The 26,075-nt window shown below is 33.0% G+C and overlaps 1 protein-coding gene across 1 annotated transcript in view; it reads left to right on the top strand.

Annotated features, from left to right (window-relative positions):
- The window catches only part of eml6 (EMAP like 6), a 60,010-nt gene that overhangs the window by 14,649 nt on the left and 19,286 nt on the right, over positions 1-26,075 (top strand). Inside the window, exons 2-20 of the mRNA XM_016476356.1 lie at positions 5,494-5,672; positions 7,755-7,840; positions 9,689-9,757; positions 10,148-10,333; positions 10,558-10,693; positions 13,652-13,853; positions 14,960-15,097; positions 15,177-15,433; positions 17,106-17,315; positions 17,393-17,560; positions 18,554-18,660; positions 18,884-18,984; positions 20,229-20,415; positions 20,686-20,791; positions 21,768-21,861; positions 21,963-22,063; positions 22,462-22,664; positions 22,769-22,880; positions 24,675-24,802. Coding sequence (XP_016331842.1) covers positions 5,494-5,672; positions 7,755-7,840; positions 9,689-9,757; positions 10,148-10,333; positions 10,558-10,693; positions 13,652-13,853; positions 14,960-15,097; positions 15,177-15,433; positions 17,106-17,315; positions 17,393-17,560; positions 18,554-18,660; positions 18,884-18,984; positions 20,229-20,415; positions 20,686-20,791; positions 21,768-21,861; positions 21,963-22,063; positions 22,462-22,664; positions 22,769-22,880; positions 24,675-24,802 — 2,770 coding nt within the window. The remainder of the gene's footprint in view (positions 1-5,493; positions 5,673-7,754; positions 7,841-9,688; positions 9,758-10,147; positions 10,334-10,557; positions 10,694-13,651; positions 13,854-14,959; positions 15,098-15,176; positions 15,434-17,105; positions 17,316-17,392; positions 17,561-18,553; positions 18,661-18,883; positions 18,985-20,228; positions 20,416-20,685; positions 20,792-21,767; positions 21,862-21,962; positions 22,064-22,461; positions 22,665-22,768; positions 22,881-24,674; positions 24,803-26,075) is intronic.

Here is a 26,075-nt window from a genome sequence, read left to right as displayed (position 1 = left end):
CACACACACTCTTTTATCTGTTGTGTTGGAGGCCTTTATTCGATCAGTGAAAGAGTTGCAGCTGCGCTGCTTTCAGAGCCGCTATCAGTGATGTCAAAGTCACTCTTTCTTCAGGGTCACTGTTTCATCTTTCTCTCTTTTTGCCTCTCCCTGCTCTCTCATCACTCAGGACGCTTAATGAAGCTCTCAGTTAATTATATATTTAGGTAGCAACTTTGTCTTTTGAGTTATTGCCTGTGCAAAACTTGTCACCTTGATGCTATAGGCCCTATAGCGTTTTCTTTTTGGTTGCAAATGTGATTTGATACTGTTGCTAAGGTGATCTGAGTATACGAGGTGTTTTGCAGTTATTATGTCTGTTAAATGGTGTGGGATGAGTTAAGTTTGATGCATCAAATGATACACACAGATCGTTCATACTGAGATCTCTGCCTATGATTGCAGACATTGGTATCTTGAGCAAATTTGAGCACTGTTTGAGAATGCGTTTATTGTTACCTAAAACTAAATCTATTACAAACCATTTTCCGTAATTGAAATAAAGCTAAAATAAAATGTATTAGATGAAAAATGTAAACTTTAAACTTTTACAAAAATGAGAGTTTAAGTATATTAAGACTAAAACTGAAATAAAAATATTAATTTAAATCTATATAGAAATATATATATAAAAAATAAAAAATGCAAAAGCACATGACAAAATTACAAAAATTTAAACTAAAATTAAAATAAAAAATGACCATTTTAAATAAAATAAAATATAAATATTTATATATTTATATAAATAAATATAGATGAAGAAACATTAAAAGACAAAAAAATATTTAAACAGAAGGTATGTTACAACTAAATGAAATGTTGAGATACTAAAATTACTACAACTAAAACTGAAAAAAAATAAAGCTACATTTAACAACACATAAAATCACAGAAACTTAAACTAAAATTAAATTGAAAAATTAAAATATAAAAATAAAACCTAATTCAAAATATTAATAAATATTATAAATAGTATGAATAAATAATATAATTTTTTACATAAATAATGTAAAAATATAATAAAAGAAATAATACTAAACAATTATGTCATTAGATACATATGATAAAAAAGCATATTCAAAATATGAATAAATACTTCAATAATATATCAATAATACTAAAATAACACTGATTTATGTCAAACCATTTTATTTCCCTAATGTGATGCATTTCAAAGTAAAAACACGATATTCACCAAAAAAAAAAATTCTATGTATACAAAGAATTGATTGAATTGTAAAAAGGTAGTTTTTATGCATCTAATGTGTATAAAGTAAACGGGTCAGTGCAGCTCATAACTGCATTGGCACACGGCACAGCTGCTGGCTTGGGTTTCATGCCAGTGGACATGGAGTGACTTTGATCGTCCTGCAAGCTCTCTGAAACACACACACACACACACACACACACACACACACGCACGCTGAGGGTGTTTAGCCCTGCTTAATCTGCCTTTGATCTGCGTTTGAGAGTAAACTCCTGCTGGTCCTGATGGCAGGCGATGAGGGTGTTCATATCAGAGCTCTAATGGGACTGGAGTGAATGTGACTCACTCTCTTACAGTAAATCACTGTGACGCTGCTAGAATGATGCCATAATCATGCATTACATTTAATAAAGCAATAAACTGCCTGAAGTGATGCATGCCAGTCATTTTAGCATGGTAGCAGTTTTGTTATTGTTAACTAAAACTATTAACAATAATTTTAGGTAACTGAAATAAAATAAAATATAAATATTAGATGAAAAACCAGCTAAGTAAAAAAAATTAAAATAAATCAGTTTAAGTTGAGGTACAAAAATTACTCAAACTATAACGTAAAGAAAAACAGAAGCTATATAGAAGTCATTTTCAGTTACTGAAATATTGAAATAAAGCTAAAATTATGAAAAAAGCTAGTATACTGTGTGTGTGTGTGTGTGTGTGTGTGTGTATATATGTGTGTGTGTGTGTGTGTGTGTGCAATAAAAACCTAAAATAAGTTCTAAAATTACTAAAACTGAAAGAAGTAATTTTGTCATTTTTGTTTATTAAAATTAGGCTGAAAGAAAATTAATATAAATATCAGATGTAAAACAAACTATATTAAAAAATAACTTCTAGAAGCTATATAGAAGTCATGCTCTGTAATTGAAATAAAGCTGAAATGAAATATAAATATTAGATGAAAAATAAATGAAAAAAATGCAATTAGAAATGTTGCCTTGACAACTATGAAATAAATAAGTGTAAACTGAGGTTCTAAAATTTCTACAACTAAAATAAAATAAAAAACTTGTAGAAGTATTTTTTTTAATGATATTAAGCTGAAATAATATTAAATATAAATATTAAGTGAAAAACATACTATAATAATAAACAAAAGTTGGTTCCTTGGCATCCAAATAAAATATGTTTAAGTTAAAACTAAACGAAATAAACAAGTTTAAGCTTAGGTACTAAAATGACTAAAACAAAATTAAAAAAATATTTTTTTATATAGAATTTTATATAGATTAATTTATTTTATAGAATTAATTTTATATAGAATCTTTATATACAAATTTTTTTTATTCAAAATGACGAGCACAAAATAAATTAAATTACATGAATCTAAAATTTAAATGAAAACAGAAAATATAAAAATAAAACAATTCAAAATATGAATAAATACTATAATAGTATAACTAATATTAAACTGAAGCAGAATGCTTCGGAAATAGCATGCATATTATGTCTCTGCTGTTGTCCATTGACAGTATGTTGTACAGTAGGTCCGTCCCAAACAAATCTCTCAACACAGGAACTAAATAAGCATTTACGATCTTTCAGAACAGGTTTTTACTGTAGCATTTTTACAGTCTTTTATCGTTAAATTCACGGTCATTTTTTACAGTGTGGCTTGTGATTATTCTGGTTGGTTTTGAGTTTGTTTTGCACCTGCTGTATCAGGAGCTTCGGCTCTCGCTGACGGTCACCATGGCAGAGCTGTTGCCGTGGAGCGAGTCGGTTCGTCTGTGACATCATCTTCCTGTCGGATAGTCAGTCGTCTCATATGTGCTGATCCTGCTGTGCTTTCCTCAGCCGTGCGTCTCTCCCACACTCGGCTTCATTTAGTGTTTAGTCGCATATTCAGACTTTCTGTGTTCATGTATAGTTCTGGATTCTAACTGTTTTAATGAGATCCATCCATCCAATCTCATTATCAGACTTCTGACTGTCATTTTATTTTGGCAAAGACTGTGTGTATTTTTTGGCATATGTGTAATAAAATAATAAAATAGTTTAAATTTTTTTGTTCTGTCCAAAAGTATGCGTGTGTCTATACACTTTTGGTTAACTATACAGTTAACAAAGTAAACATAACCATTTTTGTTATTTGAAATAAAATAAACATTAACTGCATGAACTGGAATAAAACAAATTATATATTAAATTATATAAAATAATTATTTAAAAAAATTAAACTTGTTTTATTTCAAACTATTTAAAAACTAAAAGTGAAATAAAAAAACTATATAAAACTATATAGAGATATTACAAAAACTTAAAAACCAAAAAAGTAAAAAATAGGAAATATAAAAATGAATTAGTGTGGGTGATAATACGAGCGGCTAAGTTTTGAATATACTGTAATTAAGCAATGGAGGCAACGGGTAAGCCAATGAAAAGGGCATTACAATAATCGAGACTAGTGGTCGACTGATATGGGTTTTTTGACAGCCGATGTCGATGTCGATATCTTGGAAAGCAGGGTGGCCGATATAAAGCCGATATAATTTTATTTATTTTAATTTATATTTAAGAAATTTGAAATAATTGGATTAAAAATAATTGTGTAAAATAAACATACTTTTTTTTCAAATAAAGCCAAGGTAACACTCATTTTACATACAGCATGCTATGAAAATGACATGAATATGACAGTGGGCAAATGCATAAAGCGCAGCATAATTTGAAAACAATCACGAGATTAAAGATTGTCGATCGCGCGTCTCCAGTCAAGCAGAACTCTCCTCATGTCAGCATTCAATTCACACGGACCGACCGTCACGCAGAGAACAACACGCGATCATGCAGGATACAAATGCACACTTCACAAGATCTCAACTAGATTTGACTAAGTCTGCAAGGTTTGTGAAATTAGATGTTTATTAGACATTCAAAAATTTGTTTAAATTATATAAATGCGTATTTACTGAATGCTGACGGCAAATGAGAAAGTATTATAATGTTTGCCTTTCTATTACTAATAATATTAAAGCAATCGTTATAATACGATATATAATTTTTGTATACATTTTAATTCCTTTGTTTAACAGTTTTATCTGATTATTAGATAGACTTCTATCCATATTAGACAGAACTGAACGACGACAGCGAACAAGAGGGAGAATGTGAGCACTGTGTGCCCTCAAAATAAAAGTCCCGCCTCGAACACATTGGCCAAACAGAAAATACTTATATCGGTCGACCACTAATTGAGACGTGATGAAACAAAAGCATGGATGAGAGTTTCTGCATATTTGACAATAATGAAAAGACTGAGCCGGACGATTCGTTGTAAATAAAAGAATGTTGATTTAGTGAGAGAGTTAATATGAGACTGAAAAGAAAGAAAGGAGTCAAACATAACACCAAGATTTTTGATGATACAAGATGGTGTGATGAGAGTACCAGTGATATTGCAGGTAAAGTCAGGGGGAACTTTGGTAGTGAGTGACGGGGTTCCAATAATGATGATCTCAGTTTTATCCATATTAAGTTTTAGAAAAATAGAGTTGAGCCATACTTTTATTTCCTGCATGCAAATAGAAATTTGGTCAATTTGGGTGGATAGAGAAGGCCTGCAAGATGTGTAAATTTGAATGTCATCAGAATAAAAATGATAGCTAAAGCCATGATGCTGTAAAATCAGACCCAATGGTAAAATATAAATGATAAACAGCAAAGGCCCAAGAACGGAACCCTGGGGGACGCCTTGTTTCAGGGGGGCATTAGGAGATCTGAAATCCTGAACAGAGATGTAGAACTGTCTATCAAGGAGGTATTAAGAGATCCAGGAAAGAGTAGTACAGATATACCCACATCCGAGAGGCGAGAAATAAGCAAATCATGAGAGATCGTATCGAAGGCAGAGCTGAGTTCAAGTAGCAGAAGTAAAAATAGTGAGCCAGTGTTGCAAGAAAGTAATAAATCGTTCACTACCTTTACAAGGGCAGGTTCAGTACTATGTAGTAGACGGAAGCCAGACTGAAATGTTTTTATATATATATGATATATTCGTATAGAATGGTTTTTATATAAGATATTTTAATTTGCTTACAAATAACTCAAATTAAGCTCTTTAATGTCTTTCAATATTTCAGTTATCTTTTTTTCTTCTCTTTTATTTTCTTTGCTTTGCTTTTCTTCTCTTTTCTGTCTGTCTTTCTGACAGTGTAAATCATGGCGCGTGTCTCTTCTGTTCTCAGTCTAGCGCTGCATCCGGATAAGATCCAGGTGGCCACAGGTCAGGTTGGGAAGGATCCGTATATCTGCGTGTGGGACTCGTACGCGCTGACCACCGTGTCCATCCTCAGAGACGTTCACACGCACGGTGTGGCCTGTCTGGCCTTCGATGCCGACGGCCAGGTGAGTCACATGACTTCCTGCACGGCTCTCTGAAATACTTAATTCTGATTTGGCTGCATTCTCAAATACATATACAATAAACGTATTAATATGAACATATTTTTGTCATATTTCGGGGTGTAACAATACATGGCTTGACGCACAATACTGATCTCATGATACGATACTCTCACTATACTTTCAACAAACTACAGTTAAAAGTAAAAAATTACTTTTTTATTATTACGTCTAAGTTATAATAAATGGTTAACAAAATAAGATACACAATAGAAATATTCATGATTCTGCTTAGTTACAATATTATTATTGTTAGAAACAAGCTTGCTCTCTGTCCCTGACTACATACATTTTAAAAAATGTATTTTTATCAAGTAATATATATATATATATATACAGGGTGTGATTTGTGAACAAACCAGAGGGGGGGACGTTTTGAAAAAAAACAATTTTTTTATTTTTTTCCCTTTAAATTATATCACAAATCACAGCAATATATATATAATTTTTGGCAACTGTTACAAAACCATTTTTACAATAAATATTCTGAATTGACCTTGAGATTAGATAGCTTCAATATTTGACCACTATTTATGGTAATACTTGTTAAAAGTGAGCACAATGTCTCGCAGAAAGATGATTCTCTGCCGATCCATCAGTCAATATTGCGTGATCATAATTCCTACATTACGGTGACGGTAAACTTCTGCGTTCTGTCTCATAATACACTTCTGTGTCAGTTTATAATATCTGGATTAGGTCACAGTAGAGTGAGTTTTAAGAAAAAACATTGAGTATTAATCTCATACTGTCACTCTGAAATAGACCAGAAGGGGGGAAATACCCCCCCTACAAATCGCACCCTATATATATATATATATATATATATATATATATACAGTACATAGGCGCCGGAAATTGCCGAGCACCCACGGAAAAATGCCAAAACACTCCGTGTGTGTGTATATATATATATAAGATTATATATAAGATAATATTAGAAGTGTGACACAATAGGGCACTTACAGTCAAATCCAGGCTGGACTATTGCAATGCTCTCTTGGCAGGTCTTCCAGCCACTTCTATCAAACCTCTACAATTAATCCAAAATGCCGCTGCAAGATTAATCTTTAATGAGCCGAAAAGAGCGCATGTCACACCATTGTTCATCAATTTGCACTGGCTACCAGTAGCTGCTCACATTAAATTCAAGGCATTAATGTTTGCCTACAAAACCACCACTGGCTCTGCACCCATTTACCTAAATTCATTACTTCAGAGTTATGTGCCCTCTAGAAGCTTGCGTTCTGCAAGTGAACGGCGTATTATTGTGCCATCTCAAAGAGGCACAAAATCACTGAGACAGACTTTTTCATTAACTGTTCCCTCCTGGTGGAACGTCCTGCCCAAATCAATCCGAGCAGCTGAGAAATGTATTAATAGTAATTAACATGGAAGCTCAAATGTGTGATTTTCTTTTTTTTTTCTTTTTTTTTTTTTACCATAGTTGATGCGCTCTTTATATGCGTTAAACATGGTTTTTATGTGAACAAACACCTAAACAGAAATAAGAAAATAAGAAATGCTGCTTTGTCAGCTAGCTGAAATAAAATGTTTTTTTTTTAGCTTAGTTTATTTGATTTCAAGTAACAAAATAGTTTTTAATTGTTTTAATTTTAGTTTCAATCTTATTTTTAGTTAACTATATTAACCCTGAGTAGTATTGTTATTAAAATCAGATTACCTTCATCTGTTTGCAAATGCTCTCATCTAACGGCTTATTTTGTCCTGTCTTGTGTTTTTGAACATTAAGCTTTTGACTGCTTTTATTGTCCTCATTTGTAAGTCGCTTTGGATAAAAGCGTCTGCTAAATGTAAATGTAAATGTACTTGGTTACAGTGACACTAATAGTTCTCATTTCTGCCAGGAATGCAAAATCAATTGAGAGTTAATGATATTTTGATCAGAATAACGAGACAGTCTATTCAATCGCGTTTGCTTCCATTTATTTTTGATCAGTGCTTCGCTATACAACATACAAACTTTTACTCCAAAAGTGAGCACAATGACTCGCAGAAAGACGATTCTCTGCCGATCCATCAGTGGGACTTGATGCCAAAAACACGGTGTGCGTGTGGGACTGGAAAAAGGGGCGTGTCTTAGCCACCGCCACGGGACATTCTGATAGGGTAAGAACAGAACTGACTGTTCCTCATTACCGACAGTTAATTACATCAAAACCGCACAGTCCAGCATTTCATTCATTAGGCCAGAAAGTTTGTGACTTTAGTGCATGAAGTGAAAAGCACAGAAAGTGCCCATCCAGTCGACACATGGTAGGACTGTTTCCATAGCAACAGATGCTACACCTCAGTGATGTGAATGAATAACCGTTAAGAGCGTTATGAATAAGTTATTGTGTTGTGCTACAGTACAAAGGAGCATTTCAATGCACGAACTGACAGACAGAGTGTTTCACACACACACACACACACACACACGCTCAGTGTGAAGGGAGTCTGAAGCCTCAGCAGAGATGACAGAGCAGCTTAGTGAAGAACCACAGACACCAGAAGACTCCCTACGGTGCCATTAAAACCCTGCTGTCTTCTCTCTGCTGTTCCAGCACAACAGATTCACTGCCGGTACTGCCGATGGAATATAAAGCAATTTAGAGTTTATATCGTTTGCATTTTATATTCATGCATTTGGCAGAAGCTTTTATCTGAAGCAACGTACATTGCATTCAAGGTATATGATTGATCACTTCATGCATTCCCTGGAAATCGAACCCGTTGCTAGCGGCATGATTTACTGATTTACATGATCTACTGTTTGAGCAACAAGAAGGCTTTATGAAGTGTTTATTTGCAGATAATGCATGCAAATAATGAAGAAATCACATTGTTTGAAAGATAAATGGATAGTTTAAAATGAAGAATTATGGAAAGAAGAAAAATGATGTTGATTAAGATGCTTAATGCATTGTTCTTGTTATAAATTGCTGAATGTTTAGCTAATTAGCAAGCATGACTATAATTACACAGCCCTGGATCTTGAAAAAAAAAAATAAAATAAAAAATAATTTGCCAAAAATATCTGAAGAAAAACGTATTTTATTTCATGTTATGTAATAATATAACTAAAACCTAAATAAAATCAATAAAACCCATATAGAGATATGAAAAAAAACTTATAAAAATGACAAAACACGTTACAAAGTCACTACAAACTTGAACTAAAATTTAAATGAAAGTGGAAAATATAAAAAAAAATTATTCAAAATTCTTATTCAAAATATTAATAAAAAATACTAGTATCCCAATTATACTAAATATAACAGCTGATTTGCCTAATTTGATGATGCTGAGTTCAAAAATAACAATAAAAACTTTCCAACATGCAGTTTTTTCCCACTTTTTAAAAAGTATGTATGTATGTATCTGCTTTAATGCATTTATCAAAATAACAAAAGCAGTAAAATTGGTTTTAATGACCAAAAAAATTCAAAATTGATCATTTAAATTACAGTCTGCAAAAATCAGGATCATGCATAAAATAATGTCTTCAGAATCATTCAATAATATCTTCAAGACATTCAATGTCTTCAGAATCAGTCATGTGAAAATTGGCTGAGAATTGAGCAAATCATTGGGATGTGGCTCAGATTCAGATAAGAATCATAGCTTTGGGGTGTTTTTCTGCTGATTAAGAGATAATACAAGAATTCGTCACCTTACTAATGGTTGTTGAAAGCAAAAATGCTATGAAATGCATCATATTTTATGAGAAAGTGTGTCGTGTTTGAGCAAAACCGCCACTATTTTTAGAATCAGCACCTCAAAATTAGTAAGAAACAAGTATTGGATTTTATTCAGCAAATATGATTCAGGTATTTGCATTATAATTTCCATTATCTTTTGCATTGTGTATAATTTTAGAGACTCTGCTTAATTCAGTGTAATCGGTTTTGGCATTACGAAAGATGTTGTGGAAGAGTTGACATGTTTATTCCACCTTTTTGTGCTGCGTTTCAGATCTTTGATATTTCCTGGGACCCGTTTGTGCCGCACAGACTGGTGAGCTGCGGAGTCAAGCACATTAAAGTGAGTCAAACCCCTGAGACAAAGTTCACTCGAACCCGCTCTCGGAAACAAATAAATGAGGCATCACTGGAAAACATGCCGTAATTTATTCCTCCTTTCCTTTCTTGTTTTCATCTTTACTGCAAATGCAGTGCTTTTTCACAGACTTCAAGAAATGCATTAACATACTGAACAACTGAGACAGAAGAATATCATTTAAAGCCAAAAATCTAATTCTGTCTGATTTAGTCAACCTGTATGACTTTCCATTTAGTAAAAGTGAATGCACAGATGTCAAGCTCTAAAAACGAAGTTATGCATGCACAATATTTTAAGATTTAAAGCTAATTTGCATGAGCAACAAACTGAAATGAATTAAATATGAAGGTGATTTTCTCTTTTGTCTCATAGTTTTGGACATTATGTGGAAATGCATTGACACCAAAACGAGGGATCTTTGGAAAGACGGGGGACCTGCAAACCATCCTCTGCTTGGCAACGGCGAAAGATGAAGTGACGTATTCTGGAGCTCTAAATGGAGACATTTACGTGTGGAAGGGGCTCAACCTGACGAGAACGATACAGGCGGCGCATGGAGTGAGTGAAGCTCATCACACTTCCTACACCATCACTCCCACCACATACACATCAGCTGTGCGCTATAGCATCTCCATTAATGGACATTCACTGAAGTTACAATTTATGATCAGACATTCAATGCATTGGCCATCTGTGTCATGCATCTGTGACATTAGTGAATATAGCATGTGGTGACGTGTGACCTGTTGCACATGCGTTTGTAAACTCTCGTTGTTCTGCAGGCAGGGATCTTCAGCATGCATTCATGTGAAGAAGGCTTCGCCACCGGTGGGCGGGATGGATGTGTGAGGCTGTGGGACGTGGATTTCAAACCCATCACCAAGATTGACCTCCGGGAGGCAGAACAGGGTTATAAAGGTAAAACATTACAGCGGGCCTTTTTCTTGCCCTTTTGAAATAGTTTAATGTACTGTGTGACATGCTCATTCACAACACATCTTTCGCTTCATTAACATTTACACAGCAAATAACTATTTCTAATCTGACCCAGTGTGAATTGCGTGAATTGGTGGGACTTTGGAACGCATAGCGTGAATCTTTTTCCCGATTTTTGTTTTCTATTAAACAGTACAAAACATCAAACCATTAAGGCAGTACAATTATAAAAAACGGATGTTTAATCAATTGAATTCATAAAGCTTTAACAATTGAATAATTCATCGCACTTTTAACAATGACATTTCATTTTTTAATTTTCCTTGATTCCGCTATTAATGGTTTCGTAAAATTTTAATAATCAAAAAGGAATCATGAAACTTTAACAATTTAGTAATTCGTTACATTTTTAACAATAATAGGGACTTTTCTGAAATTCTTGATTGTCTGTTTTGAGTGTTCTGGATTCTGTGTTTTATGACTTAATAAAAATCTATGATAAAAATGGCTGATAATCAAATGAACTACATCAATAAAAACTTACATCATAAAACTTAGATAATAATTGAATCTTTTCAAATGGTATCAAATGAAATGTGAACTAACAGAGACATTTTTGAACCCTAACAGAGGTTTACAAGTTAAATTGAAACATGGACAAAAAATTGTGTTTAATAAACTGTATTATTGCTATTAGTTAAAGCGAATGATATGTTAAACCAAACTTTTCTTTTGGCGGGTTGTAGTGAAGACCTCTGTCTGAAGATTAAGTGTATATTTCAATTTATTTATTTAAATTTTGCCAAATTCCATGACATTCCGTGTTAAAAAGTAAATTCCATTTTTGTGACTGGATTCAGGGATTTTGTTTGTGTAAATAATAATAATAGTGTATATACTGTATAATAAGAATAATAGGGCTCTATGTAATGAACCACAAAAGCTTGTACCATTATTGGCCATTTTTCAAAAGGAAATTGCATTGCATCCATCGTTTGACTCCTTATGGAGGTACAGCAAACTCAGTATAGAAGGGATTGTGTCACCATGGCAACACGGCCTGCGCTTGTATCACACGAGTGACAGTGTTTTCAGCAGATGTAAGTCTTGTAGCAATGAAGCTGTCAGCACTTTCACAGCAGAAGACTGTCAGATAACTATCAGATCAGATCAGATCCGGTCAGTCTGAAACAGAAATCTCAGCAGATTTAACAAACCACGCCGAACGCTTCCTGCTGGAAAGAAAAAAACGGAAAATATCTCAATTGTTTTGCCGAGTGTCTTCTGCTGAAGTCTCCTGCTTCTCAGACATCTCTCCTGAGAAAATCACCCCAGTAATCTTTCAGAAGAGATCTCAACAGTGTCTCAGAGATCTCAATATGAACTCAAACGTTTCTCATCAGATGATCCGAGCTGCTCTTTTATAGCTCTGTACTCTTACTGGATGAAGACTTTTGACTCATTTGGATCAGAGAAGTCCATCAAACGTAACGATTCACACTGGGTTTGTTTGTTTGACATTTTGCTGGTCTGTCCAATTTAGACTCCCATATAACACATTTGTTACTTTTTCTGCTTTAAAGGTTTATTTTTGAGTCTATACAGTCAGTTAATGAGCCAATTACATTCTGTCCTGCTTAAAACACCAGCTTATGACAGCTGATGAGTGTGAAGCTTTTTACACTCTATTTTACACAGCTATTTTTTGTGATTATATTAATTGTTCAATACAATAATGTGTGTGTTTTTGAGCTCTTAATGTTGTCTTTTAGAAGTGGTGCTTTTTTCTAAGTAAAATAACTTTTGGTTTGGAGTTACTGGTTTAATTTCTGGTATGTGGATTTTTTTTTATATACCTTGTAACATCGATTTAAATTTTTTTCTGCTAAGTAACAGTATTATTTATATACTTTTATTGGTTTTATTAGTATTTTGAATAAGCTTTAGTTTACGTTTGTTATGTGCTTTTGTCTTTTTAATGTATATAATATATACATGAATATGAATATATTTTGAATTTTTTTTGTATAATTATTTTTAATTTATATCTATTTCAGTTTTAGAAGTTTACTTTATAGTATTTCAGTTCTAATTTAATTGTTAGATTTTTTTCATCTAGTATTTATATTTATATATTTAATTTCATATTTATATGTATATATTTAATTTTTATATATTTATATTTAATATTTAAATTGTTTTATTATTTTATAGTTTTTAATAGGCATGGCTTTGTTTATTTATGTTTTTCATATTTATATTTTATCTATTTCCAGCTTTACTTCAGTTATTTCTTTATTTCAGTTTCTATGGTTTTCGTTTTAGAAAATGATAGCAGCACTGCTTTGTAATGTAATAATTGGCTTTATGCAGAAAATGCTTAAGTTAAAACACATCAAAAATTAGAAAACAAATGATAATTTAAAGTTATTCATAGAATTTTGAATAATCAATTTTAAAAATGTATATTAATTTTAAAAACTTTAAAATGCAGCCCACCAGATCCAGATTAGATAAAGTTAAGTTGTTTTGTTTCCAACAACTTCTGCTTGTTTTTACAAACTGAGGGACACGTTTATGGTAATCTTAACCGGTTTTGAATGTTTGAACTAGTTAAGATGCCTGGACATCTTCCCGTGGACTTTAGTTAAAGTGTAGATGTCATATAATTTTCAAAAAATTCCAGTTCTGTCAGGACCACTATCAAGTCAAGTCAAGTTTATTTGTATAGCGCTTTTCACCTGCTGATGATACTGAGGGACCTTATATATGAATGCTTAGATAGGTGTCGTATTCCTATAGGTTGATGGGGATCAGCTGATGCGAGCTTGACTAACGTGACCTGCCAGAACTAACGCTACGCTAGATTATTTGCTGGTAACCAGGAATGCTTGGTGTTGGACTTTAATTTGATGAACCTGAATGACTCTTTCTCTCCAGGCCTGTCCATCCGCAGCGTGTGTTGGAGGGCTGACAGGATCCTGGCAGGAACTCAAGACAGCGAGATCTTCGAGGTGATGGTGAGAGACCGAGATAAACCACTGCTGATCATGCAGGGTCATTCAGAGGGGGAGCTCTGGGCCCTCGACCTGCATCCCAAACAACCGCTGGCCGTCACAGGCAGCGACGATCGATCCGTACGGTCAGTCCACTCCTGCTATTGGATTTCAGTTCATGCTACATCAGTTCACACAGTAGACAATGGAGCAAGACGAGTGGAAATAGGATGTTTGGTTTTTCCGAATGTTTAAACTAGGGCTGGGCAATAAACGTTATTGTATTGAGATTGCGATAAACAATCTGGACATTTCACACTCAAACACACATGATGCTCGCAGTGTTTTCAGTGGCTGCATCTCAATATATGAGACATGAACACATGAACTTCATTTCCAAGAGCTGCTCTGTGAGTCACTACAGCAGCTTTACACGGTTTCATTTGAGAAAAAGTACCATCAAATTCAATCTGAAATTGAAATATATTCACAACAAACTGTCCAAATAAATTCTGGTTTAACATGAAGAAATTATGACAAAATATAGTACCATTCTATACTAAAATGCCGTTCTTAATGTAATAATCATAATATTTTCATTTTTAAAGAATATCATGCCACCAATATATTTTTTCATCCATGTTTTAGTTTATACAGTTCTGTTGTTCAGCATCTTATATGACAAAAAATAAATAAAAATGCAATATTTTGTTGTAAATTAATTTATATTTGTAATTGATTACCATTTAATTTGAGAAAAACTACTGTCAAATACACCCTGGGACTGAAACTAAAAACTGAAATTAAATCTTCACAACAAATCATCAAAATAAAAGCCTGGTTTAACTTTTTACGTCTCAAAGTAATAATAATATTTTTTTTTATTTTTAAGGAATATCATATAACCAAGATATTTTTTCATCCATATTTGCATTTTACTTCACTAAAAAACTTGTTTTGATCAAAGTTATTCGTTATATTTTTTATTTGATTACATTTGGGAAAACATTTAATTGTTAAAGTTTTATTAATGACTCAATTTGTCATTATAAATTTGCATTAAATTATAATCTATAAATATAGAAACAATTTGAATACATAGAATTTAGGGGAAAATAAAATGGATTTATCGGGCCTTGATTAAAGTTCATTCTCAAGGTCTAACAAACCATATTACCCAGCCCTAGATTAAACATACAATACAGACATAAATATGGACACATTTTAATTTTCCTCAAACATGCTTGTTTAGACTGTGGAGTTTGTCCGAACACACGCTGATCGCTCGCTGTAACATGGAAGAGGCCGTTCGCAGCGTTTCCTTCACCAACGACGGTTCCCAGCTGGCTCTCGGCATGAAGGACGGCTCCTTCACTGTTCTTCGTGTCAGGTAATTGAATTTAGATCCCCTGCACTTCATTATTTCAGCTTCATTATTCACAAACTGAGAGCCTGTCTGGTTTTCGAAGGGACATGACGGAGGTGGTCCACATCAAGGACAGGAAGGAGGTCATTCACGAGCTCAAGTTCTCACCCGATGGCTCTTACTTGGCCGTGGGCTCCAACGACGGGTTTGTGGACACCTACGCTGTGGCCCAACGCTATAAGAAAGTGGGAGAGTGCAACAAGTCCACCTGCTTCATAACACACCTGGACTGGTCCGTGGACAGCCGCTTCCTGCAGACCAACGATGGAGCTGGAGAGCGATTCTTCTACAGGATGCCAAGTAAGAATAATTATTCATTTATAATTAATGGGAAAGTCGTGGAAATTATTGACACTTTACGATATGTATAAATTCCAAGCTGTATTTTCTTTCAAAAATTGTGCAATTTTTTGTTTGGTGAAGATGCGTGATAAAATACTAAATTCCAGTTAATTATGGGACATGAAAACCTGTTTGGAAACAGTCGATATTTATGCATTTTTTCATTACGTCATTAAAATTTCGGAAGTCAGTATACATTGTTAAAGTTTTAAATCTTTATTCAAATATGCATTGTATAAATTACTAGGGTTTTCACAGTCATGAAAAACCATTTCAGACCTGGAAAAGTCATAAAGCTATTTTAGTGAAGATGGATGATAAAATGTTAAATTATGGGACACGAAAACCTGTTTGGAAGCAATCAGTATTCATGCTTTTTTTTAATTTATTTATAATTTTTTTTATTAGGGTTTTCACAGTCATGAAAAATGATTTTAAAATTGTGATTTCCATCAAAAGCCTTCTCAGAAGTGGGTGCTTGTGAAAAAGATCTGGGAAAATTCATTAATAATTAATGTGAAAGTAATGAAATTTAAATTTCAAAAGTCAGTATACATTGGGTATTTATGCAAATATTTATGATTTTCTTTTATTACGGAATTAATAATTTGTAATAATTAAAAATTAATAAAACTTTACAATTAATTTACATTTATCACAATCATGAAAGACAATTTTAAAATTATGATTTCCAGACCTGGAAAAGTCATGAAAAACCTTTTTAAAAAGTGGCACTGGTGAAAAAAAAATCTTGGAATTTCATTAATCATCTACGAAAATTAATGAAAGTCATGAAAATCTTCATGACAATTAATGAAACTTTTTTTATTCATTTAAATTTTTAATGCAATATACGTTGTTAAAGTTTTAAATATTTATGCATTTAAGATTTATGCAAATATTTATGCATGTTCTTAAATTGCTCTGGATTTCACAGTTATGAAAAACGATTTTAAAATTGTGATTTCCAGACCTGCAAAAGTCATGAAAACCCTTCTTAAAGGTGGTTGCTGGTGAAAAAAAAAGTTTTATAATTTATCAATAATTCATAGAAAGTCTTGAAAATTAATAACACTTTACAATTAATTTAAATTTCAAAAGTCAGTATGCATTGTTGAAGTTTTAAATATTTATGTTTTTAATATTTATGGAAATATGTTTGCATTTTCTTAAATTAACAGGGTTTTCACCATCATGAAAAACTATTTTAAAATTTTCCAAACCTGAAAAAGTCATTAAAAACCTTCTCAAAGGTGGTTGCTGGTCAAAAAACGGTCTTGAAAATTTGTTAATAATTAATGCAAAGCCATGAAAATTAATAACACTCTAGGATTCATTTAAATGTCAATAGACGTGTGTTTCTGTAGAGGAAATTTCTCCCTCAAGCAAGTTAGCAATATGACATCAGTTCAAATTCAAGTTTTAAAACATTTTTGACTCATTTTGGACATTAAAAAGTCTCCAGGAATTCACAACAAAGACATTCTATATGATTTTTAAAAATCTTTGTCCAGCAATCAACAACACTGCAAAGGTCATGAAACCCTGAATTACGTACTGTACTGTAAGGTATTTTATTAATCATATCATGCTTATAATTGTCCTAACTGTTGTTCTTCTGTGTCTATAGCCGGTAAATTCCTGCCGAAGGAGGAAGCCAAAGGAATCCATTGGATGACGTGGACCTGTGTTCTCGGAACTGAGGTCAACGGAATCTGGCCTAAATATTCCAACGTGAACGACATCAATTCTGTGGATGCAAACTACAGCAGTGCAGTGCTGGTGACGGGCGACGACTTCGGCCTCGTCAAACTCTTCCGATTCCCTTGTCTTAAAAAAGGTCTGCTCGGTTATCCAGATATCTGTGTGATCCGTGCTGAATAAACCAGTGTGTGCTAACAAATGTGATTCTTTCAGCTGCCAAATTCAAGAAATACATCGGCCACTCTGCCCATGTGACCAATGTGCGCTGGTCACATGACCTGCAGTGGGTTCTGAGCACGGGCGGAGCCGATCACTCCGTCTTCCAGTGGAGGTTTCTGCCCGAAGGAGTCATGAATGGAGTTCTGGAGCCGCTGCTGCAAGGTGAATCTCATTTATTTTAGTTTATTATGGGACATGAAAACCTGTTCGGAAACAGTTGGCATTTATGCATTATAGAAAATACTAGGTTTTCGCAAATAATGAAGCATATGGAAATGTCAGGGAATTTTAAAACTGTGATTTTCAGACCTGGAAAAGTTATCAAAAACCTTCTCAAATGCGGTGTTGTCAAAAAAAAAAAGGTGTTGGAAATTCATTAATAGTTAATGGTAAAGTCGTGAAAAGTAATGACACTTTATGGTTCACCTACATTTTAAAGGTCAGTATTTATGCAAATATGTTATGCATTTTTTAGTAAAAAAATCTTAACATTTGAAAATTAAGAATAAAAAAAAAATACTAGTTTTGTAACTTGCAGTGTAAAATAAAATAATTATTAGGCCTAAGATATTTTTTTTATTTTACAGGATAATTGTAATTTCCAACAATAATGTTTATAATGTTATTTTTATGATTGTTAAAACACTTAATAATAATCAATAGTAATTTAAAAAGAACACATAATATAATAATGTATTTAGATTTAATTAATATAATAATATAATGTAATAAATAATTAGTATAAATAATATAAAATAATAATAATAAAAGCTCTATGCATACCGATGCATGCAGCCTTATGTATACTAATTTTAAGATTTAAAAAAATCAAAATAAAATACTTATTAAAAATATTAGATATTTTATCTGTTTGCTTGCATGTCATGTGACCACAAACCAACATCAACCAATCATGAACTTGTGAATGTGTCATTAAATTATTGAAATATTAAGTTTAAATCTCGGGTAGTGCAAGTAAATATTTTACGTCTAAAGGATTCGGCTGACAAAAAAGTTTGGGAAGCCCTGAATAAAAATTAGTATAGTGTTTTTAATTGTACATTTTATTTTGACATTTTGATTGAAAGTTTGGACTGAAATGAGTGAACTACAGAGAAAGCAGAAATTCTGAAAGCAGTGTTTTCTCGTTCACAGAGAGCTACGCTGACTCTAACAGCGGCGACTCTGACTCTGACCTCTCCGACGTTCCCGAGCTGGACTCAGACATCGAACAGGAGGCCCAGATGAACTACGAGCGTCAGGCAAGAGACACTTAAACCCCAACAAAACCCAAGATCCCAAACTGAGAGGGTCTTATGTCGAGTGTTTTATGCAACAGTCATGCTAGGCTGTTTTCTTCCTGTTCCTCTCATTATTTTCACAGCTGATTTGGCCGGCTGCTGTTGCCCTTTATGCTTTTTCTGAATCTCTGAATGTGTCTCTAGTGGATTTCTCCCTGTAACTCTTCTCCCAAACACCCCTCAGGTGTATAAGGAAGATCTTCCTCAGCTCAAGAAGAGACTGGCTGGATCTCTGAAGAGGCAGAAAGCTCCGGACGAGGGGCTGCGCCTGCAGTTCGTCCACGGGTAAATTCACTGCAAACGTTATGATGTGTTTGGTATGAACACAGTGTGTGTCCATATCTTTTACCCTCTCTTGGGTTATAAATTGTACTGTATGTATAAAAAAAATTCTAAATTTGAATTATAATATATATATTAGTGATGCGCGGATGGCGGTTATATCCGTGCTGTGTGTACATTAATGAGGAAAAAAAATTAACTTAAATGATTTTAGCAAATGGCTGCAATATAACAAAGAGTGAAAAATTGAAGGGGGTCTGAATACTTTCCGTACCCACTGTATATATATATATATGAAAATATATAAATATATAAAAATGTATAATATTTATATGATATATGATTTTATATTTATAGAATGAATCCATTAATTGTAAAGTATACATACATACAATTATAAGATATATTCATGTTATATGCATATTTTATATTTATATATTAGAATATTAATTCGAATTTTTAAAGTATAATGTGTAATTATATATGAAGACTTATTAGGCTTCTACGAAAATATCACTGGACATTTTTGAAAATAACCTTTTTTTTGCCATTAAAGTGAAATTACTGAACCTAAACGGGAGCCTGATAAAAATTCTCATTTAAAAGAAAAAGTATTCAAATGTCAAAATTTCACAAACTAAGTAAATACAGCAAAGTAGTCAAATGCATCTAATGCTAATCATATATATATAAAGTAGTGAACATTTGAAGTGGATCAAAATCTTTTATCGAAGTTGTCCTAAAACCTAAAACCAAAATGCGTTCTTGTCTTAGGACAACTTTGATTAACTTTTTTGATCCACTTCAAATGTTGACTACTGTGTGTGTGTGTGTGTGTATATATATATATATATATATATATATAAAACCCACATCTTAGAAAACCAGCTGAGAAACTTTAAGATTTAAATTAAAAGTTAAAATTAATGTTAAATTGGATTTTTTTCCCCTATGAACTTTGTGTATTCTGACAAAATCTATGAATTCTATGAATTTTTTGTGTATTCTGACAAAATCCATCTTCAAACTTTTATTTGTAAATTTTTTTACACAGTTTTTATACGTAACAGGTTATATATAACCTAAATGCAAACCATGTGAGAAAGTTGAGTTTTGTTAAAATGAATGCTAAATAGTTTTTTTCTATAAACTTAATATATTTCAGAGCAATTGAATGCTTCTCTCTACTGACATTAGCAGAGCTGATAGCTGCAGTGGTTGTTGACTGGTGTGTGTCTGTGTCTCAGGTACAGGGGCTGCGACTGCAGGAATAATCTGTTCTACACTCAGGCCGGTGAGGTGGTGTATCATGTGGCGGCTGTGGCGGTGGTGTATAACAGACAGCAGCACACGCAGCGCTTTTACCTCGGTCATGACGATGATATCCTGAGCCTCACTGTGCATCCGCTCAAAGATTACGTGGCCACCGGACAGGTGAGAGCTTTACGACTCAAACTGTTGTCCACAAATCAGATTTCAAACCAGATCGGATCAGATTTGATAGGGTTTTCCCCCAAACAGATTTCTATCAAATATGCCTAACGGTTGGATTTGAGCTGTCAGTATGCACAGCCTTATTTCAGATCATATTGCCTTCGGTTGGTGATCATTTTATGGAGTGTGTATTTTCTGTAAGGCGTGGTAATAAATGTGAAGTGCGTGTAGATCATGCAGATGTTGAGCTGGTGTGTTTGTGTGTGTCAGGTGGGTCGAGATCCAGCCATCCATGTGTGGGACATCCAGACACTCAAGTGTTTATCTCTGCTGAAGGGTCAACATCAGCGCGGGGTTTGTGCTCTGGAGTTCACAGGTCAGACCACCACATCATTTGCATTGAAACCAGTAATAAAATGCATCTCTTTTAATGTTTATTTAATCCTACTTTTATTTTTGAAACTTTTGAAATGCAATAAATTATATAAAAAAACATTTTTTTATTTGAATTAGTTTTCAAGGATGTATTTTTAATTTTCATTTAACTCAATGTACTAAAAGAAATAAAACGAAAACTAAAAAATTCATAAAAGCTATGTAGACAAAAAATGTAAACTAATAAAAAATGTCAAAATGCACAAAATTAAAATGAACTAAAATTAAATGAAAACTGAAAATATACAAATAAAAACTAATTTGAAGTACTAAATATAAAATAATAAAATATTAACTATAATAGTAATAATAGTTTAATTTATAAAACTTACATTTCACCAGGGTAAAATGTATATATAACTTTGAAATACAATAAATTACTTGTATTTTAATGAGTTGACAAAGACACCTTCCTTATTTAAATTTAACTAAAATATACTAAAATAAATCAACTTAAAATAATAAAAACTAAATAGACGTATCAAAAATTTTAAACTATTAAAAAAACAAAAATTCATAACAAAAGTTCTAAACTTTAAAATTAAAATAGAAAATAAAAATGAATTCAAAATATTAAGTATAAAATAAAATATTAACTATAATAATTTCTCAGTGATACTAAAATAACTCTGCATATTACATGGAAATCAGCTGAGAAACTGGAGATCTGAGTTAAAATTAATGTTAAATAGTTTTTTCCCCCCATAAACTTGATGTATTTCAGAGTGTGCTAATTTTTTTAATAATTACATTGAAGCATTAAATATTCTGACAAAATTCCCTGGTTTCAAGCAAAGTAATCCAATGCATCTCCATGAATGTTTCCAGAATCTTATTTTTATACAATTTACAACTGCTTAAACATGTTGTGAAGCATTTTTGCGTCACATTCTGTTACTTCACTTTCTCAAATCTAGCGGACGGCAAGAGTTTAGTGTCTGTGGGAATCGACGAAGATCATTCCTTAGTCATCTGGGACTGGAAAAAAGGCGAAAAACTGGCCAAATCCAGGTAAAACACCGGTATTCGGTATGAACCGGTATACTGCCCAGCACTAGTGTACAGCAAGCTGAATTGCTCACGAAAGACATCTGTCTCTCTCTTTACCATAGAGGACATAAAGATAAGATCTTTGTGGTGAAAGGAAACCCGTTCCGCATGGACAAACTGCTGACGGTGGGATTGAAACACATCAAGTTCTGGCTGCACACAGGTGAGATTCATTCATTTTTTTAGAGAGAGTCTTGCATCCTAAATCACGGCAATAGCACTTGTTTTCAGCTTAGGATGTTTGTTATATGTGCAGACAGTGTTTTTACTGAAATATCTGAAGCATAAGCTCTTGCCCGTCTCTCTCACGAGAACATGACTGTAAGGAGAATCTGCCACATCACATCAAGCCGTCATAAGCTGATGTGACTGTTTTGCCAACTTTACCATCAGCACGCCGTATTTTACCAATTAAATGTGAGAGAGAGCTTTAAAAAGAGCTCAGTAAGTCGAAACCAAATGCTCCAGTAACTGAATTACTCTCTGTGAACTAATGCTTTGGATGCTTTTTCCTCTGTATAAATGAAAACGCATTTGCCTGATGTTTATTTCTCACTCCAGGAGGAGGTTTAACATTTAAAAGAGGCATTTTCGGGAATCTCGGTAGGCAGGAGACCATGATGTCCGCCTGCTACGGACGCTCGGAGGATCTGGTGTTTTCTGGGGCGACGACGGGTGACGTGTACATCTGGAAAGACACGACGCTCATGAAGAGCATCAAAGCTCACGACGGGCCCGTGTTTGCCATGTGCTCTCTGGATAAGGTGAGCTGATTTTGCCACAGGTACATGGTATCCTGCTTAGAAATGTAGATAAACAGTAGGTGAAATGCATTTCTCAGCTGTTAATGGTGTGTTGTGACCTGAAGGGTTTTGTGACGGGGGGTAAAGATGGAGTTGTTGAGCTGTGGGACGACATGTTCGAGAGATGTCTGAAGACGTACGCCATCAAGAGGGCAGCGCTCTCGCCTTCATCTAAGGGTAATTATAAATCCTCATAACAGACCACTTTTACAATGAAATAAATGGACTATATTTTGTTTCTGTAATATTTGAAGAGTTTATTTGCAAAAACAGATAACTCCGTTTTTTTTTATTTTGAAAAATCATGTTTTTTTATAATATTATCATGTTTTTATTGTGTTTTATTGTGTTAGTTAGCTGTTTTTTTAACCTAGTCAAAATAACCCAACTGCAGTTTGATTGAGATTAATTGGAATGCACAATGAAAAAACATGATTTCTGAGAATTGTTAAAAACAGAGTTATCTGTTTTTGCAAATTAAATCTTCATTTATTAGTTAATATTTAGTATTGTGAGGGGATTTCATGGTACTCAACATTATTTACCGCCAAAAAATAAACTATTTATTTGCATATAATAATAATATGTAAATAGAAATATTAGAAAAACAATTAATATTATTTTTAATTATTGCAGTGCTTTTTGATTAAATGTATGTACTACAGTTTGTTTCAATAATATGTATTATTTTATATTTTATATTGTGAGATTTCATGGTACTCGACCATATTTACCTCTAAAAATAGTATTTCTATATAAAATAATAATAATATGGAAATATAAATATTAGGAAAAAAAACATTCATGTTATTTTTAATTATTGCATTATTTTTTTGTAATGAATGTACTGTATTTTGTCTCAATCATATTTATTATTTAATATTTTATATTGTGAGATTTCATGGTACTCGACAATATTTACCTCTAAAAAATATTATTTCTATATAAAATAATAATAATATGGAAATATAAATATTAGAAAAAAAACTATTAATGTTATTTTTAATTATTGCATTCTTTTTTGTAATGAGTGTACTGTATTTTGTCTCAATCATATTTATTATTTAATATTTAATGGTACAATACAGCTCTAAAACATGTCTTATTTCTATAAAGAATAATACAATACAAATATTAATAAAATAATACATATTATTTTCAATTAATACAGTGTTTGATTTTGTTTAGTGATGTACTATAAATTAATGTACTATATTTTGTTTTGTAATCTTTATTATTTAATATTTTTGTATTTTGACAGGATCTGATGGTACTAGACATTTGACACTATTTGTTTCTATATGAAATGCAAATATTAGAAAACCATTCATATTTTCAATAAATACATTGTTTGTTAAAGTAATACACTGTTTAACATTGTTTATGAGTTGAATGTACTATATTTTGTGTTATCATGAGATTTAATGGTACTAGATAATATTTACCTCGAAATTCTATGCTATTTCTATATAAAATAATACAAATATTAGAAAAATCCTATTATTTTTGATGAATACAGTGTTTATGCTAAATGAATACACTGTTTAACTTTGAAATAAATTTACTAAATGTTTCAATAGTATTTATTTTTTTATATTTTTTATTGTTTTAGGGAGTTCATGGTTCTCAACAATATTTACCTCTAAATAATACACAATTTTTTTTATATAAAATAATGCAAATATTAGAAAAATGATGCATATTATTTTCAATTAATACAGGCAGATCTGTATTAGCATCTGTTAGGAGATTTGGATATATATTCAGACAATATGAAGGGCTACTTCATCATGGCAGATTTGTAGTTTGTACCCCAAAAAAAGACTCTGTATTTCCTATGCGGTTTCTATGGTGGTCATTTTTGTCAAAAGTCACCAAATTTCCTACAATTATGATGTAGTAAAAATGACAAAACTTACAAATCACAGACCTACAGAGGGTTACACTTGTATAATAAAACTTGTTGTTTAGGACTGCTGTTAGAGGACAACCCGTCCATCAGAGCGATCACTCTGGGACACGGACACATTCTGGTCGGCACCAAAAATGGAGAGATCCTGGAGATCGACAAGAGCGGCCCCATGACTTTACTCGTACAGGTGCGTGTCACGCTCAAATATACAGCTGCAAATCCAGATGCAGAATAATCAAACCAGTAGGGATGTAACGAGGCACTCAACTCACGATTCCATTCGATTCACCATTTAGATTTCACGATTCGATTTTCTCACGATTTTTTTTACAAAATGAGATTAAAGACAAATTAAACAGTAAATGAGAAGGTGTCCTTTTATTAGGCTATTGCTGCACGTTTCTTTGTGGTGAAAGCCCGCAGGTGATGGAGATTTACCGCTGATTACAGAACCGACTTTACTGACAAGATGCGCGTTAAATATCGCATGCGATTAATCGTGCAGCCCTATTCTAAACACCTTCGTTCATCTTCGGAACACAAATTAAGATATTTTTGATGAATTCTGAGAGCTCTCTAACCTTCCATAGACACCAATGTAATTACCACGATTAAGGTCCAGAAACATAGCAAGGAGATCGGTACCCTGGTGCCATTTTGGAGAATATCCACTGAACGTAAACAGCGTATGCTATTCTGTGTCAGCTGTGTCACACGGACGAAAACAACTTATCCGCGTGAACCCCTGATGTCACATGGATTATTTTACCGATCTCCTTGCTATGTTTCTGGGCCTTGATCGTGGTAATTACATTGCTATCTATGGAATCCAAACAAAGATGCAGCATGAGCAGTTTTTAATCTAAATTAGACTGTATAATTTCGAAATTTGAAGCGAAAACAGAATGGTCTAACTTTAGTTTTGTGAAACAATACTACATAAAACATATCTGAAGGAAACAGCAGACGAGCTGAATAAGACGCTAGTGTTTCCTTGGTTACCGCTGCTTATGAATAGCAATGATACAGTGTTTCCTTGGTTACCGATGTAAACAAAGCAGCGCTGCGCTTATGAAAACTACTTTAATATGCATCGTTCAGAGGCAAGATAAAAAGAAAATACCACGTAAACATTTCTAAAGACAGTTAGTTATACATTCATATAAAGTCCTACTCTAGTTGTATCACGATTTGTTTAGCATCTCAACCGATTTGAATCGTCACATATTTGAATCTATTTTCAACCGGCTCGCGGTTCATCGTTACATCCCTAGACTTGTCAGTGCATATTTGAAAATGGGATATGAAACTGAAGACAAGTGAAGCCTTATAGCATTAGCATTAGCATGATATTTCAAAACAAACTATTTTTGTCCAACAGAAACTGAACTTTTAAAGTCTAAACATTATATTTATTTATTGGTACAAAACATACAAAGCAACGAAAAGAACTGCAGATA

Source organism: Sinocyclocheilus anshuiensis, unplaced genomic scaffold (genome assembly GCF_001515605.1).
Source record: "Sinocyclocheilus anshuiensis isolate Anshui unplaced genomic scaffold, SAMN03320099.WGS_v1.1 scaffold308, whole genome shotgun sequence".
Lineage (NCBI taxonomy): Eukaryota > Metazoa > Chordata > Actinopteri > Cypriniformes > Cyprinidae > Sinocyclocheilus > Sinocyclocheilus anshuiensis.
Note: the sequence above shows the minus strand (reverse complement) of the source record. Positions and strands in the feature narration are given on the sequence as shown.